This window comes from Bos mutus, chromosome 16 (genome assembly GCF_027580195.1).
Source record: "Bos mutus isolate GX-2022 chromosome 16, NWIPB_WYAK_1.1, whole genome shotgun sequence".
NCBI classification, from domain to species: Eukaryota; Metazoa; Chordata; class Mammalia; order Artiodactyla; family Bovidae; genus Bos; species Bos mutus.
Genome location: NC_091632.1, coordinates 79,180,632 through 79,199,600, shown reverse-complemented (window position 1 = coordinate 79,199,600; position 18,969 = coordinate 79,180,632). Strand labels below are relative to the sequence as shown.

The window sequence follows — 18,969 nt, the reverse complement described above, 5'->3', positions numbered from 1 at the left end:
ATCCTTATTTCTCTGCCACATGAATACCGTCTGTGTCTTTATCGACTGTTTTCAAAAATATAACAGTACTCTCTATATATATACACATTTATTAAATCAAAAGGATTTTGTGCATTATGCACAAAATGCATAATATCCAAACCTCTTATAATGAAAATTCACCACACTTAGAAAGCTTTTGTTAAATCTATAGTTTTTTTTTTTTTCCCAATACAGTAATCACTTATAAAAAGCATCAGTTCTGAAATGTTAGCTTCATGATGGGCTTATTTCTGGAAAAGAACAAAGAATTCATCCTAGGACTCCTAGATCCTGGTGATTCTGCTTATTATGCCACAGGAATGGTAAATCTAAGTGTTGTTGGGTTTATGTTTAGAAATACAAAGTAACGCTGCCATAGAGTTACTCCATATTTTAAACTCACTAAAAGAAAGTTAAGTCTTCTGGATTAAATATTTTAAATATAGGTATTCTTAATATTAGAGAAGAAAGTGCTTTTGAAGAGTCTCTTGTTCCCAATTTGGGCTAACAGCAAGTAGATTACCATAAGTCTTATACTTTTTAAAGTGCTTTTTTTTTTTAGAGTTACCTAGATAATAGTTCTAAACTTGTACTTTCTTTTATGATAAAAATAAAAGCCTGGTACATTTTAGGAAATCATCTGTTTTCTTGAATTTTTATTGGTTGAGGAAAGTTGCATCCATACCAAGTATAAAATAGATTAAATTTTATTTATATTTTACTGCATTATGTCAATAAGAAGAGGAACATGGAGAGTTCTACATGCTTAGTACAGTTAAAGCTATTTCTTAGAAACTATCTTTTTTCTTTAAGAAGTTACCTTTTGGAAGAAGACTAATGCCTTTCATCTCGTTCAGGAAAATATGATTAAGTGGAACAGGTACTTAACTTAATTTTGAAAGGCATGTGCCTGCCTTTTGGATCTTATTTCACACTTCTCTATGTAGTGCCATCTCTAGATTTATGTTTTCTTTTTTTGCCATCATTGCTTTTATCCTGAGCCTATATTATGTAGGCTCATGGGGACTCCCTAACAGCCAATGCAACTTTTGGATAATTTCTCTATTTTTCATCAGCTATTTTTAGGGGAGATAATTTGTGAATATATCTTTAAGTTCAGAAGACAACCTGAGATTTTAGAACTAAACCTAATGAATATAACTGAAAAAAGACGTTTATTTTTAGCAATGAGTATATTGCCTCCCTGTATAATTTTAGATTGTGAAAGTCAGTCCTCAGGTGGAAGTTCATTATTTGCCACAACATACACACACACACACACACACACACTAGCTGTGAATCAACAACAGGAGTGTGTTTGACATAATGCAGATGAGGCGCTTCAGACCGGCAAGAACTGTGCTTGAAACAGAGCAAAGAATTGTGAACTAAATGTATGCTCTCACCTGGACCACATTAAATTCAGTCACATGAGTGAAGTGAAGTCGTTCAGTCATGTCCAACTCTTTGCGACCCCATGGACTGTAGCCTACCAGACTCCTCCATCCATGGGATTTTCCAAGCAAGAGTACTGGAGTGTTGCCATTTCTTCCTCCAGAGGATCCTCCCAACCCAGGGATCGAACTCAGGTCTCTTGCATTGCAAGCAGATGCTTTACCGTCTGAGCCACCAGGGAAGCCTGGTGCTCTCACCTGGACCACATGAAATTCAAAGTCAAGTGTTGATTAAATATATAAAAACAAGCTGAAAAAAAGGAAGGAGAAGGGTGTTGATGAAGAATCAAAAAACCAAGTGTGGGAGTCTGATCTTGTCTAGAATGTGTATAAAGAGGAGGTGGGTAAGTCTCAAAACACTCAGATTTGAATTAATAGCTGAAAGATGTGTGTGAGTTAACTAGGTAAAGGAAAATTGGAGAGGAAGGTGGGGAGACCAATTAAGAGGTTAGAGTGGGAATAGAGTTAAATTGAGAACCAGACAACCCAAGATACACTCATGAATCAGAAAGTCTTATTCAACAATTATACTTAGGTAGTGTGTGAAGGGGGCGGCAGAGGATGAGGTGGTTAGATAGCATCACTGACTTAATAGACATGAATCTGACCAAACTTTGGGAGATAGTGAAGGACAGAGGAGCCTGGCAGGCTACAGTCCATAGGGCTGCAAAGAGTCAGACATGACTTAGTGACTGAACAACAATGGCGTGTGAAAAGAAGATGCAAAGTTTCTCCAGGATCTTTGGTTTTGTTGCTGAGAGTCAGTTAGGACAAACATCAGAAACTTTACTTTTAGGTTGTCCATTTTATTGGCATATAGTTGCTTGTTGTCATCTCTTATGATTCTTTTTGTTTCTGTGGTATCAGTTATAACTTATTTTTCCTTTCTAATTTTATTGATTTGAATCCTCTCACTTTTTTATCCTGATGAGTCTGCTAAAGGTTTTTCAATTGTGTTCATCTTACTGAAGAGCCACCTTTTAGTTTCATTGATCTTTACTGTTGTTTTCTTTGTCTCTATTTCATTTTTTTTGCTCTTATCATTATGATTTCTTTCCTTCCACTAACTTTGAATTTTGTTTATTCTTCTTATACTAGTTGCTTTAGGTATAAGGATAGGTTGTTTATTTGAGATTTTTCTTGTTTCTTGAGATAAGATTGCATTGCTATAAATTTCCTTCTTAGAACTGCTTTTGCTATATCCCATAGGTTTTGGATTGTCATATTTTCATTGTCTTTTAAATTTTACTTTTAGACAAATTACCCACAAGGTGCCTTTGAGGCATTCATGTGAAGCAGCACATTAGACAGTAGAGATCTGAAACTGACTCTCAGATACAATATTGATCCAGGGTAGAGATAAGACATTGGAAGTCATTGGTTTATTGTTGATAATAAGTTGAAGTTGTAACATAAATGAGATTACCTAAAATGGATATATAGCCAAGTACTCTTGAAATGCTTTCTTCCAGAAAATTTCTGTTGAGCTTTGTGGCCATAAGTTTAATGATTTATATGATTGCATCAGGAAGACTTAAAACAAAATGAAATTTTTTGAGTGTTTCCACATGGATCCAAGAAAATGAAATACAAATGCTTAAGTTCAAAATCAAAGCAATTATACCAGAAGGGAAGAGTATTATAACATATTTGGAACTTTCCTTTATTCAATATTGTGCTCATTGAACTGTAATGGTCATAGAAACAAATAAGTTTTGTAAAATGTTAAAAACACGTATCAAGGTAGTTAGTGGTGAAGGTACGGGGATTGGGGCATTCCAAGCAGAAGTGTGAGCAAAGTTATAAAAGATGAAATAGCCTAGCTCGTTCAGAGAACTGTATCAAAATCAGTTCTATATGTGGTGAATCTAGCTGAATTCAAGATGGGTTAGGAATATAGTAGGTACAGAACAAACCAGCACTCATAATTCAAATTGTGAAGCTTCATATGATATAATGAGGAGTTTGGATGTTGGCGATGGAGATTTGCCATTTTAGAAAGATTCTCTGACTTGGAATATGGAGGATAAATCAGAAATGAACCCAACTGAATCACATTTTAGTCATCAGACTCTCTTAGTGGTTTGAGGGAAAGTAATAAAAAATAAATGTTGTGTTAGATCTGGAAATGAAGAGAGACATCAGAGTTATAGAAGCTTTTAGTTTACTAGGAACTAAACTTTTCCAGTGTGCCGAGCTAAGAAAACTAATGCTAGTCTTTTTTTTTTTTAATTATTATTATTGTTTTTTTTTACTTTACAATATTGTATTGGTTTTGCCATACATAAACATGCATCCGCCATGGGTGTACACATGTTCCCCATCCTGAACCCCCCTCCCACCTCCCTCCCCATACCATCCCTCTGGGTCATCCCAGTGTACCAGCCCCAAGATTCCTGTATCCTGCATCGAACCTGGACTGGCAATTCATTTCTTAGATGATATTATACATGTTTTAATGCCATTCTCCCAAGTCATCCCCCGCCTCCGTCTCCCACAGAGTCCAAAAGACTGTTCCATACATCTGTGTCTCTTTTGCTGTCTCACATACAGGGTTGTCATTACCATCTTTCTAAATTCCATATATATGTGTTAGTATGCTGTATTGGTGTTTTCCTTTCTGGCTTACTTCACTCTGTATAATAGGCTCAGTTTCATCCACCTCATTAGAACTGATTCAAATGTATTCTTTTTAATGGCTGAGTAATACTCCATTGTGTATATGTACAACAGCTTTCTTATCCATTCATCTGCTGATGGACATCTAGGTTGCTTCCATGTCCTGGCTATTATAAACAGTGCTGCGATGGACATTGGGGTACACGTGTCTCTTTCAATTCTGGTTTCCTCAGTATGTATGCCTGCTAGTCTTAGTGTACACTAGCAGAAAGACCCTGCCGTGTGACCAGTGATAATGATTCCCATTACCTCCCCCTCCTCTGGTCACATCAGTCTTTTTTCCCGTGTAAAATCATTGACATTAAGGAACAATGTACAATGACTAGTAAAAAATACAGTGAGGAAAGAGTGACCCAAATGTTACCCATTCTGGAAACTGAGTTATGTAAAAAACTGTTAAATGGTAACATTAACCAGTGCCATAAAAAATAGAAGTGTTGCATAATGAAAATCAAGTATAAATGGTTTATTGAATAGGCCTGATTCAGTGCAAGTAGAAAAGCCTTTAGCCCGTCCTATGTTTCTCCTTCAAACCCAGTCATTGTCCTTATGAGCCGTGCTGATCCAATGAAATCTCAGTTAGGCCCCTTAGTTTGTTTTTGTTTTTTTTTTTTTTTTTGGCAAGACAAATCTCAGTTTAGTATTTAAGAGATACTGTTCAGTATGTAAAAAATTTAATGTTCTCATCCAGTTTTAGCTTTTTCTAGGCTGGAAATTTCCCAGGTGGCACAATGGTAAAGAATCCACCTGCCGATGCAGGAGACAAAAAAATGTGGGTTCAGTCCTCAGGCCAGGGAAAATTTCCTAGAGGAGGAAATGGCAAACCGCTCCAATATTCTTGCCTCAAAAATCCCATGGATTGAGGAGCCTGGTGGGCAACAGTCCATGGGATAGCAGAGAGTCAGATAGAACTGAGCACACATGTGTGCACAGCTGGGAACTCAATGGGGCAAGAATCTTCTTGGGGGGCTTCTCCTGTGTCCACCTCCTCCTTATCTGAAACTGGCTGATCGTGGCCCCTCAGAGCTGAGGAGGCTCCAGGAGAAGGAGGTCCTGACTGACTGGCCCAGGAATAGTCTGTGGTTGGGTTGCTCTGATGGCAGATACAGACGGGGCTTTTGTGGTTCTCCTAAGGCCTTGAGCAGAAGCTCCTTGATGCCTCAAGCCCCGGTCTGGCCACTCTGCCCCGAATTCTGGGTGTCCAAGTGCCACCATCTGTCAAGATTCCCTGTCTCCTCAGGCCTGCAGCCCTTCTGAGTCTGAACTTAAAATGGCCATACATTTTATTCTGTAGAGTCTATATCTTGTTCCCAGAAAATAAGTCGCTCTGTCTTAGTATCAGTGTGAGTGTAACCTGTTCTTATCTCAACATTCTTTCTCTTTGCTTTGCTGTTTTGTGTGTGTGTGTGTGTATGTGTGTGATGTTTTGGGCTTTAGCCAAAAACAGCCCCTAAGTCTGAGTCCAGCTCTCTAGGTTGTTTATCTGCGCCCTTCTTACAGAGCTGGAAGTGATGAGGGAAGCATCCTTACATCTCTACAGAGATGAGAGAGATCCTTACAGCTCCGTGCCTTCCACCTGCTCCTCCACCACTTTTTATTTAGCCTGCAGACGGCTCATGAACCAGGGCTAACAAAATCTCTTACTTACTGTTTTAGCAACCCAGACGATCCCTGATGCAGAACTTGCTTTATGAAGTGGCGATGTGCAAGCAAAGACCAAATTAGCCAAGATGACGTAGTCAGGCCCTCTTGCCCTACAGCCTCTCGCTCTTGCCTCACGTTTTGTAAATAATGTTCATGTAATAAGTCAAGTCATTTATAACACTGTACATGTGCATCATGAAGTACTCACTTGGTCACAAGCTACTTTGTGCTATAGGGATATGTGAGCTCCACATAAGGCTGCATTTTACTGCTGCATCATGGCTGTGTCTATTGGGTCAGCCACAAGAGGGGAGAATATAGGGTGTCTGTTGTTATGGCTACAGTCAGCAGGAGAGAGGCTGTGTCATGGCTGCTGTGCAGGCCAGGAGAGAATAAACGTATCTGCAGTTCCTACGGCTCCTCTAGCCTCCTACTAACATCTTAGCTCATGCCTTGCTTACCCTGGGTTCAGCAAACACTGCAAACAGCAAGACAATTGGTGTCATGAGCAGGATTGGAGATGCAAGGTGTTTTACATCTCTGTAATGTTTTAAGACTTTGGGACCTCAAGAAAAATAAAGAATCCCGATAGTATAGCCAGTGCGTGCTCAGTTGCTTCAGTCATATTTGACTCTGTGCAACTCTATGGAATGTAGCCTGCTAGGCTTCTCTTTCCATGGGATTCTCCAGGCAAGACTACTGGAGTGGGTTGCCATTCATAAAATAATTAGACATTACAGGAGTCAGATTTCAAGTTGCCTTTTCTAACAGGTAGATTTATTTTGTTTTTTCATTAAAAGAATAAATTGTGTTAGGGAGTTCTGAGTTCTTTTTCACTGGACATGGTTAGAGAAAGTTTCAGGAATGACCTATTAGTCAGTGCAATTGCCCAGAGCTGCACAATTAGAAGGATCTGTGCTTGTTTGAATGCTCTGATGTCACCTTCTTGAAATTACTCATAATTTCTTAATAAGAGGCCCTGCATTTTCATTTTTAACTGGGCCCCACTAATTATGTAGCCAGACCCGATTAATATTGTTGTACTATGTGGGTTGGGAGACTAGAATCCAGATGATTGAGAAAACTCTGCCCTTAAATCTTATTAACCTAAAAACAATGTTAAATGGCCTCCCAGGGCCATTGTTATATGTGTGTGTTTGCAAACTATTTAATATGCTTTATATTATGATATAAAAATTAAGATGGAGCTACTTTTTCATTGATTCTGTAAGATTTCTTGTTTTATTTTTACTAGTAACTTTTTGATGCAATATTATGTGATTAAAATGTGCTATGTGCAATATTCATGGATTACTATGAGCATTTGGTTTACTTAAACTCTGCAAAATTGAGAGGGCACAATTACATGTAGCAAAATAATCTCTAAAAGTCATTGATACATTTCTAAATAATGATTTTGTATTCTGTTAATGTAAGCATCCTTATTGCTAGCAGAATTCTGATGCTTTTTCCCCATTTAATGGGATTCAGTTGTAAATGACTTTTATTTTTATTCATTTTTTTTTTTTTTTTGAAGGGAAACATCTGGGAACAGATTTTACGAATACCCTTCATCTTGGAAATAATTAATGCGGTTCCCTTCATTATCTCAGTAAGTCCTAAAAGAATATTTAAAATAAATAATTTTGTTATTAGTCATGAGTAAAATCTTTAAATCTAAATAGCAATAAATAATATATTAGCTCAGATGAATGAATTTAGGCTTTTATAATGTATTAAATCATGGTATTAGAAAATAAATAGCAAAGTCAGTTATAACTGGGTTGTGAAATTAAGTGAACATTAATGAGATTTAGTTCAATAGCAAAATGAAATGCATTTTAGGAATATATCCTCTAGAGGTACCATTTAAATGTGTTAATTTTATCTAAATAGATTAGAAATGAATCACTCCACTTCTTGTGTATATTGTAGAGTTTTAAAAATGAAAAGCCAAGTAAAACCAAGTATTTATAAAAGTTTCTCACGCTGAGAATATGTTTATCTTTAGTTTAAGCCACAGGATTTATTAAATCCAGTTCTCTGTTTGCTAAATATGTTGCTAACAACCAAGACAATCAGCAGTTTGCTTCTTTATTAAAGTCTGTGGAGGACCAGTTCCATGGTGATCATGTTCAGCTACAGAATATGCAACCAGCACTTTCCTGTTGCAAAACTGGATCTTAATCTATAAGGCTTTAGTAATGTCTGTTGGGAATGTGCTTTCTAACACTTTTTATTTTGAATTTTATTTGGAAAATCATGACTATAAGTCAGTATGATCTGAAGCTGTTGCTCACTCTGACAATTATTTTAATTTGAGTGATTTATCTAGAGGAACAACTGGCTCTAGATTGAATGATAGGTTAATTAAATATAATTCCAATGGAATACAGTTCCCCAGTGTCACATAAATGTTTGAATCTGAGAGAGTAAGTGGTAATGTTATAGAAAAGTTAAGCACTATCTCCTTACACCTATTTTTACCTCCAGTTCCAGAAAAGAAAAAGATGATATCTATTATAACAGTCATACCAAAAGATTTAGTGATGGAATTAGCACAGTTATAGCTGATATCCCATGAGAGCTGATTATTTTCTTTCTGCTTCTATAATAACTTTGCAAAGAATTTTTCCTTAAGACTTAGACAAGAATGAAAAGATCCTGTCTGCCCCTTCATTTCAATAATCATATGAGTTTAGAGTATTTGCCACATGTTTTATATCATTATATTGTTCTTAATATGTTATTTTTGTTTTGCTTTTCTTCTCAATCATGTGGATTTCTTGCTTGGAGATAAAAATTTAGTTTTGATTTGTCTTCCAGATATTCTGGCCTTCCTTAAGAAATCTATTTGTCCCAGTTTTTCTAAACTGTTGGCTTGCCAAACATGCCTTGGAAAATATGATTGTAAGTATAAAATACAAGTGCAAAGACAAAAGTATTTTTCAATGCTCCATTACCTTCTTACCTCACTAAAGTGATGTGTTGCATACATGTCTAAGCTAATAGACCTTATGTCTGTTTATATCCTAATGAGAATGAAAAGTAGTGAAACGCCCTTATTGTCAAGTCCCTTCTTTTATAAGGCCCTATGAAATAATAAACAAAAATAATTCAAATAGTCTAAAGATCACCAAACCAAAGCTGACTGCTGTTTGGATGGTCAAACTTATTACCAGTCTTCTGCAGACAGATAGCGTTTCCTTCTAAAGCAATCTCATTACGTATAACAGGACCCCTAGGTTTAAGGCTTCAGGAGGTAATGTTGTCATACTGTAGGTAGTCTCACATTCCATAAAAATCTGTGGAGTTTTCTAAGGCACTTTATTGGAGCCGGAAGGTCCTCATGTAAAGTCAGCTTTTTAGGTTGGGTTCTGTTGGGAATAGGGAGGCAGAAGGGGAAGCAGGAAGGAAGAGATGCAGAACTCAGAGATGTGCCACCATTGCATTTTGCCTAAGGCCAACTCTGTTTGAAAGGACTGATTTATGACTAGGACCAAAATACAATAGGCTTGGATACTTACTAGTGAGCTGACGTTTGCTATTTGCTATTCAGTCATTTATTCTACCCTGGTGGCTCAGATGGTAAAGAAGTTCCCTGCAGTGCAGGAGACCTGGGTTCTTTCCCTGGATCAGGAAGATCCCCTGGAGAAGGGAATGGCAACTGACTCTAGCATTCTCGTCTGGAGAATTCCATGGACAGAGGAGCCTGGCTGCAGTCCATGGGGTTGCAAAGAGTCAGACGTCACTGAGAGACTAACACTTTCACACTTCCACTTCTTCCATTTGTTCTACAAGTATTAGTATGAGTCTACTCTCAGCTCAGCACTCTGATAAAATAAGCAAGTGATTTAACACCTTTGCCAATGTCTTTCTTTTGAAAGAGAATAAAACTACCAACATAGAAGCTTGCTGTGAGAATTAAGTTACATTATATATACATTCATATATATGTAAAAATCTTGTATCTAGCAAAAACATAGTAAGAGCTCAATATTATTAATTTGATCACACCGAAATTAAGTGTGCTTGGAGGCAAACTTGTTTTTCTTTTAAATAGCTTTTTAACAGAAAGTATGGCAATAGTTTTGGCCAAAATGCTATTTGGATAGCATTTGAGTCTTTACAACCAGGTGAATGTTTCTAATCAGCTCTCAATATATTAAGTAACCACTGGAGTCTCATGCAAGTTCACAGCTAATAAGGGGAGCAGTGTATGTCCTGTGGATGGTTTGCAAAAACATCCCGCTCTCTTAGCCATCCAAAAAAATATTATTTCACTAACTATAATGGCGGAGCCTGGTGGGCTGCTGTCTATGGGGTCGCACAGAGTCGAACACGACTGAAGCAACTTAGCAGCAGCAGCAGCAGACTGCCTAAATTGTTAATGAAAAAAAAAATTCCTTCAGTACTCTTTGCTAATTTCTGTTTATTAGTTGCTGGAAAAAGTAACCTAACCAAGAAAGGAATCATTAGTCAATCATTAAGAGTAAAAGTAGTGCTTTGCATTATTAATTTAGGATTCATTTTCCATCATAATTCTATATTTTACTTCTTTTCTTCCTGATTGGTAAATTTTAATTTGTTTTTCTGTTCATTAATCACCTCTGCTAGAAGAAAGTAAAGAATGCAAGGTGAAGTCTTAATCAACTTAGTTTTTTTTGTTTTCATAACAAAAGTTCTGGTTAAATGTGTGATAGAAAAGGATAAAATAACGGCTCATTGAGGTTTTATTTTATACTGAAAGTGAAAGTGGCTCAGTCGTGTCTGACTTTTTGTGACCACATGGACTGTAGCCCGGTAGGCTCCTTTGCCCATGGAATTCTCCAGGCAAGAATACTGGAGTGGGTAGCCGTTCCCTTTTCCAGGGGAACTTCTCAACCCAGGAATTGAACCAGGGTCTCCTGCATTGCAGGTAGATTCTTTACCAGCTGAGCTACCTATTTATCTCATGTAGTACAGCTATTCAGACTGTTAAAAAATTATTATGAAAATTTATAAAACAGAAGACTATAAAGTAAAACATTATGCAAAACTGCAAATCTTCCACACAGGCTAGACACTAGAAATAATTTATATCCTTCTAATATTTTCTATGAAAGCACACACACAAAATGTATGTTTAATTTTATGATTTGAATGTTTGTCAAATACGAGTTCATATGTCAATAAATATTTATGTTCAAACCATCTTTAATGGATGCACGTAAGTCTGCTATCTAATTTTGATCAATTTATTCAACCATTTTCTATTTCATTTTTAGTTATTTTAATAGGAATGAACATTCATTATTTATATTATAATTTTGCAATAAAGATTATACAAAATATTGATACAAATAAATATACAAAATAATATAATATATTATACATCATACAATATATATTACACAATAAATATGTTATTCATATTTATATTTTATACAATAAATAATATACAAAATATTATATTATAGGAAATATTATAATTTTGTAATGAAGATGAGCATATATAAATATTCAACTTCCATCTCATAATTTTCATGTGGTTAACTTTTAGAAATTATGTTATGGGATAAATACTAATTAAATGGTGAATGCATGAACTGGAAAGGGCATACTTGTGAATTTTGACCTGTATTACCAAATTACTTTCAAGATATTTATAACAAATTACTTGAGCAATATTACATATGTGTGCTCATTTTTTGCCTCTTAAATAACAGTAGGTATTATTATTTTTTAATGTTTTTCAATTGCAAAGTAAACGTATCTTGAATTCACATTTCTCTTAATATGAATGAAATTTATCTAAACATGTTCATTGGCTATGTAACTTTTTATTTTTATGATAAACTGCCTGGCATAATGCATGTTACTTTTTGTGACTTAGAGAATGAGATATGGTTGTAGTTTGATCCAGCTATTACTTTCCCCCCAGTTGAACATATTATTTTCTGATCTTTTAAAATTAGAAATTTCCATAAGACAGCATTGTGTTCAGAGAGGGCTTCTGGAGAGTCTTTGAACATCTCTTTCTACAGCGAGTAAACTAAAATTTAGTGCTTTTGTGGTGTCCCACAGTATTAATATTTTCTTGGCAATATGAATGTTACAGTGAGGTTTAATTAGACTTAGGGAAAACCAAAAATATGCTGCTATATGCATTTAAAGTATGTGTGTTGAATATGAATAAGACAGTTAAAATGTAATACATAGTAACAAATGTAACAAAACTCATGATTACTGAGTATCTATCAGAATTTAAAATATGCTTTTTCTGTATTATTTCAGAATGATCTACACAGAGCCATTCAGCGTACACAGTCTGCAATGTTTAATCAAGTTTTGATTTTAATATCTACATTACTTTGCCTTATCTTCACCTGGTAAGACTGTACATCAGCATTTTTATTATGTTTTATTTTAATTATAATACTAAAAAACAGTATTATAAACCATTTAAACTAAGAGCTGGCAATAAAGATGAATAGATAAATATTTACTATAAAACATAATGAGTCACCTACAGAAACAAAAATAAAATCTTTACTTCAGTTTTACAGAAAAAAAATCAAGAAAGGACATCGATTATTTGGAATTGATATTTACTGTAACTCTGAGGTTTCCCAAATGCTGTAAACAACCAGATCACAAGAATTTGTATTTCATGCCATAGTTGTCAAACAAGAGTTTTTCCTTCAAACTGCTGACATGGAGATGCCCTTATCTGTCTGTAATCTTCAAAGCAGAACCGCTGTTGAGAACATTGTCACTGCCCATCACTCTCTGCCTGCATCTTCTCCCCTGATGGTCTAACACGCAGCCAGGCAGAAAGCAAGCGCAGACCTGACAGTGTGAGGCAACTGGTACTTTGCCTTGTTATAGAAAACAGCTATTTCTTCCTGTGGAAAGTCCCACTTTGCCAATTACACGGTAATCCAATGAGAAATGATACACTTCCTATATGGATCCATGAAGATCCTAACTAAAGAAAAAAAAAAGGAATGTGAGAATCAGAAAATGAGGTTGAGTGATGTATCTGTTTTTCAACTCCATTATGTATAATTGTGCTCTGACCTGAATTTGACCTACTGAGAAAGAGAAATTAGGAAGTCCTAAAGTAGGAAGAATGCCCTCATCACTAGCATTATACAATTTTTAGATATAAATATAGCTACAGATATATGTATGTAAATATAGTTTTAGATACAGAAATATAATGTATGCTTAAGTAGTATGTAATTAATATCTCTATTAAATGGATTTAAAATGTTTTATTGCTTACTTTTATATTTAAAAAGTAAACATTTTAGGCTATTCCGCATTGTTAAATATAAAATATCCCTCTAAAATGGACACAATACCATCTTATCTTTTTTTTTATTCTGAACAGATTACTTTTATTATTCACCTAGTAAATAACTGCATAAATTTATTCATCTAGTAAACAACTGCATAAATACTGACAGCAGTGCCTTCTCAAGTCACAAAAGTGTTCTTAATTTTAAGATAATTGCATTTTTAAAATAATTTAGGAGCTTTCCTTTTATTGGACTTAAGAAAAAGTACTTACTGATTCTCAATTGCTGGAAAATGACCAAGAGTAAAATGAATGAGTTATAAATGTTATACATAGTCTGTTAAAGTAAATTTGGTAAAGGAGTAACTGAAATTTTAATGCTAAAATAAGTACAGATGATTTGGACTATGCTCATCACAGTGAACTATCTACAGTGGGGCTCTTACTTTCTGCCTCTACATCTATTTCTTGAGCACTTTTTATTTTTGAAGGAAGTGACTACACAAATTTTGCCACTTTCCTGTGCTAAGGAGTGCAACAGTACTTGATAAAGGGTTTTCATGATCTATGTGAAATTTCCATTATGCAACTTGTTAATCTTTTAAATCATTTATGTTTCACTTTTTGTTGTATTTATAGTTACCTTTTTTGTTGTGTGTACATATTGTTAAATTTCAGACACTTGAGTGGTAGTTTTTCCAAATATAGTCTATAGTTAAAGCTGACACCAATAAGTGGATTTGAATCTGTCTTTCAGTGTGGAATTTTTGTATAGAGTTATGTCTAACTCTAACATAATTTTAATAAAATGTTATTGTTTTTAATCACATGCACATCAATACAATTAGATTAATCTGTTTTAAATTATAATATCTGGGATAGAGAAATTGATGTTTGATTTATTTGTGTATTGTCTAGCTTTACAAGCAAATGTCTTCATAAACCATGATCATCATAGTAAGGTAGAATAAATATTATTTGAATTCACCATAGGTGATGGGGTTACTTACAAGAAAAAATATAAAAAATGTTGCATTAGTCATGATACATCATCAGGCTATTTTACCACAGTTATGCCACACATATTATAAAATAGAAGTACACACAAAGATGCAAGAACTTACACAAAAAGAAATATCTATGAAGTCTGTCCAAGATTGTCACATCAGCTTAATACCCTAGAGATAAAGTTTCCATATATCTTGTTTTCTGTCATACTAAAAACAGTTTCCATGGTTCAGTATGGCTTTTTTGGTCTTGCCATTACATCCTAACTCCAACCTTTTCTCTTAGGAGGAAAGGATATAAGGAACTACAAGAAATTACATGCATAATTTAAGCTAGAATTTGGTCATATACCTACATATAGCTGCAGGAGATCTGCAAAAATGTAGCCTAACTGGGCAGTATACCCAGTTGAATATTATACCATGAAAAAGAAAATGGGATATTGTGGAACAACAAGCAATGATGAGTCATAAAATTCTACTTGTATATTGTTTGTTTAAAACTCAGGACTATACTAATTGGGAGGTCTTGGACAGCTTATTTATTTAGTCTTGTTTTCCACATCATTAAATGAAAATAATACTAATCACCTTATAAGATTTTTGTTTTTTGTTTTTTTAAATGAAGGTTGAATTGGGTGTGTTTATAAAATGTCTGTGAGGGCATGGTAAATTGTGATAACATTGCAAAAATTTTAATTTCAGTTTTTCTCTTTATACAAAAAGATTTAATTATGTGAACTCAAAAATGAGATTTACTTTAAAATGTCTAAACATAGTAATTTATTAATAATACTGTAAGACTGAATCAGGATACCTAAAAATGATTCTAGGCAACAGAGAGAACTGGCTACTTTTTTTCTTCCAGTTTTATTGAGAAATAATTTATATACAGGTAACATGTACAGAATAACATTTGCTTATATACAACAGGAAATAATTGCCATGGTAAGTTTAGTGAATGTCTATCACCTTTTATAAATACCAAATCAAATAAAAAATGTCCTTGTGATAACTCAGAATTTATTCACTTAACAATTTTCCTGTATAACAGAGCAGTGTTAATTATATTAATCCAGCTTTATGTTACATCCATGGTAGTTATTTAACTTACAACTGAAAGTTTGTCCCATTTGAACATTATCATCATTATATATACTGCAATATTATTTATTATATTCCACATACTTTGCTTTTCATTCACATGGCTCACTTATTTGTAACTGTAAGTGTTTACAGTGGATGTGACTGGTGATGGAAGTAAAGTCCAATGCTTTAAAGAACAGTATTGCATAGGAACCTGGAATGGTTAGGTCCATGAATCAAGGGAAATTAGAAGTGGTCAAACAGGAGACGGTAAGAGTAAACATCGACATTTTAGGCATCAGCTTAAATGGACTGAAATGAGGGAATTTAATTCAGATGACCATTATATCTACTACTGTGGGCAAGAATCCCTTAGAAGAAATGGAGTAGCCCTCATAGTCAACAAAAGGGTCCGAAATGCAGTATTTGGGTGCAGTCTTGAAACGACAGAATGACCTCTGTTCATTTCCAAGGCAAGGCATTCAATAGCACAGTAATCCAAGTCTATGCCCCAGCTAATGCCAAAGGGTTGAAGTTGAACAATGATATGATGACCTACAAGACATTCTAGAACTAACACCCCAAACCCCCAAAAGAGATGTCCATTTCATCATAGGGGACAGGAATGAAAAAATAGGAAGTCAAGAGATATCTGGAGTAACAGGCAAATTTGGGCTTGGAGTACAAAATGAAGCAGGGCAAAGTCTAACAGAGTTTTGGCCAAGAGAATGCACTGGTCATAGCAAACACCCTCTTCCAGAAAAACAAGAGATGACTACACATGGACATCACCAGATGGTCAATATCAAAATCAGATTGATTATATTCTTTGCAGCCAAAGATGGAGAAGCTTTATACAGTTTTAGAAAAACAAGACCGGGAGCTGACTATGGCTCAGATCATAACTCCTTATTGCCAAGTTCAGACTTATATTGAAGAAGTAGGGAAAACCACTAGACCATTTGAGTATGACCTAAATCATATCCCTAACAGTAGAAATGACAAACAGATTCAAGGGATTATATCTGATAGACAGACTCCTGAAGAACTATGGATCGAGGTTCATGACATTGTGCAAAAGGCAATGATCAAGACCATCTCCAAGACAAACAAATGCAAAAAGGCAAAATGGTTGTCTGATGATGCCTTACAAATAGCTGAGAAAAGAAAAAAAGTGAAAAGCAAGGGAGAAAAAGGAAAGATATACCCATCTGAAGGCAGAGTTCCAAAGAGTAGCAAGGAGCTATAAGAAAGCCTTCCTAAATGATCAATGCAAAGAAATAGAGGAAAATAATAGAATGGGAAAGACTAGAGTTACCTTCAAGAAAATTAGTGATATTAAGGGAATACTTCATGCAAAGATGGGCTTAATAAAGCAGAGAAATGGTATGAACCTAACAGAAACAGAAGATATTAAGAAGTGGCAACAAGACACAGAAGAAGTATACAAAAATGATCTTTATGACCCAGATAACCACAATAGTGTGATCACTCACCTAGAGCCAGACAGTCTGGAATGCGAAATAACACGGGCCTTAGGAAACATTGCTACAAGCAAAGGTAGTGGAGGTGATTTAATTCTAGTTGAGGGATTTCAAATCATACATGATTACGCTGTGAAAGTCCTGCACTCAATATGCCAACAAATTTGGAAAACTCAGCAGTGGCCACAAGACTGGAAAAGGTCAGTTTTCATTCCTATCCCCAAAAAAGGGAAATGCCAAAGAATGTTCAAACTACCGCACAATTGTACTCATCTCACACACTAGCAAAGTAATACTCAAAATCCTCCAAGTCAAATAGGAAAAGGAGTTTGTCAAGGCATATTGTCACCCTGCTTATTTAACTTATATGCAGAGCATATCATGTGAAATGCTGGGCTGGATGAAGTGCAAGCTGGAATCAAGATTTCCGGGAGAAATATCAATAACCTCAGATATGCAGATGACACTGCCCTTATGGCAAAAAGTGAAGAAGAACTAAAGACCCTCCTGATGAAAGTGAAAGAGGAGAATGAAGAAGCTTACTTAAAACTCAACATTGAAAAAACGAAGATCATAGCATCTGGTCCCATCACTTCATGCCAAATAGATGGGGAAACAATAGAAACAGTGGGGGATTTTATTCTGGGGGGCTCCAAAATCACAGCAGATGGTGAATTCAGCCGTGAAATTAAAAGATGCTTGCTCTTTGGAAGAAAAGCTATGACCAACCTAAACAGCCTATTTAAAATAGAGACATTACTTTACTGACAAAGATCTGTCTTGTCAAAGCTAGGATTTTTCCAGTAGTCATGTAGGGATATGTGATTCAGACCATAAAGAAAGCTGAGCACCAAAGAACTGATGCTTTTGAACTGTGGTGTTGGAGAAGACTCTTGAGAGTCCTTTTTACTGCAAGGAGATGAAACCAGTCCATCATAAAGGAAATCAGTCCTCAATATTCATTAGAAGGACTGATGCTGAAGCTGAAGCTCCAATACTTTGGCCACATGATATGAAGAGCTGACTCATTAGAAAAGACCCTGATGCTGAGAAAGATTGAAGGCAGAAGGAGAAGTGGACAACAGAGGCCAAGACAGTTGGATGGCATCACCCACTCAATGGACAGGAGGTTGAACAAGCTGCAGGAGTTGGTGATGGACAGGGAGCCTGGCATTTTGCAGTACACGGATCACAGAGTCGGACAAGACTGAGTTACTGAACTAAACTGATATATATTTGTATCTATGTATGTATATTGGTACATACACACAGACACACACACACTCATATATATATATCAACATAATGTAATATACCTGGAGGAGTGCATGGCAACCCACTCCAGTATTCATGCCTGGAGAATCCCTATGGACAGAGGAGCTTGGTGGAATTCACTGCATGGGATTGCAAAGAGTTGCACACGACTGAGCGACTAAGCACAGCACAATGTAATATATATATATATGTGTGTGTGTGTGTCATAGTAAATGCTCTTAATTTACATCACAGAGCAAGACTGTCAATGCTTTTCCAAATCGGAACTTTTAATATATATATATTAAATATTAAGCCCTGAATGATTTCAAGAACTAATATTTGATGAAAGGACTGTGTTGTTTGTGGATCTCACAGTCTTAAAACTACCTGTTTGGAAAGCTGCTGTATGGCTTAAAATGTATCTTGTCTTCATTGTTATGAACATTACAGAGAACTATCATTAGGCATCCGCTTATCAGAGACACCGTGCTCAGTGCCAAACCAAAATAACAATTAGGCTGCCGACCCCTCCCTGTAGGAAATGTGCTCAGAATTGCCTTTCCTGTCATTGTGATAGAATTAGACTCATCTTTCCACATGTCGCTGTGTGCCCCTCCTGATCAACAGTGCACACTTCCAAGACAGCTGGGAGTTGTGATTCAGCCCATGTCTCTGTAACAAAGCGGAGGCAACTGGTCCATCCAGGAATTAAGTGCATGACTTTAGAGCAATTTTCAACATATTCTAACCAATAATAAGTACTCTAATGTATAATGCATTTGCTGTTTCTAATTATACACTGTTAAACTTGTTTTTGCACCTACTTTGATTTGAAATTTTTATTTGAATATGTATTGCGTATTTTCATATTATTTCATAGAGTTATATAGTACAACAAGATATATTAGGTTAATGGATATTTTGTGTTTTAGTAGAGTGTGAAAAAATTAGTTTACCTCAGTCATTTTTTTTTTCCTACTGCTGCCCCAAATCATTGTTTATAATATAGGCAGGAAGGGGTGGTTCTGTGCTGGATTTTCTCAGAATTTATT

At 35.5% G+C, this 18,969-nt stretch overlaps 1 protein-coding gene across 1 annotated transcript in view; it reads left to right on the top strand.

The window, feature by feature from the left end:
• KCNT2 (potassium sodium-activated channel subfamily T member 2) overlaps positions 1-18,969 on the top strand; it is a 418,728-nt gene that overhangs the window by 166,431 nt on the left and 233,328 nt on the right. Inside the window, exons 6-8 of the mRNA XM_070384415.1 lie at positions 7,336-7,410; positions 8,625-8,708; positions 12,075-12,169. Coding sequence (XP_070240516.1) covers positions 7,336-7,410; positions 8,625-8,708; positions 12,075-12,169 — 254 coding nt within the window. The remainder of the gene's footprint in view (positions 1-7,335; positions 7,411-8,624; positions 8,709-12,074; positions 12,170-18,969) is intronic.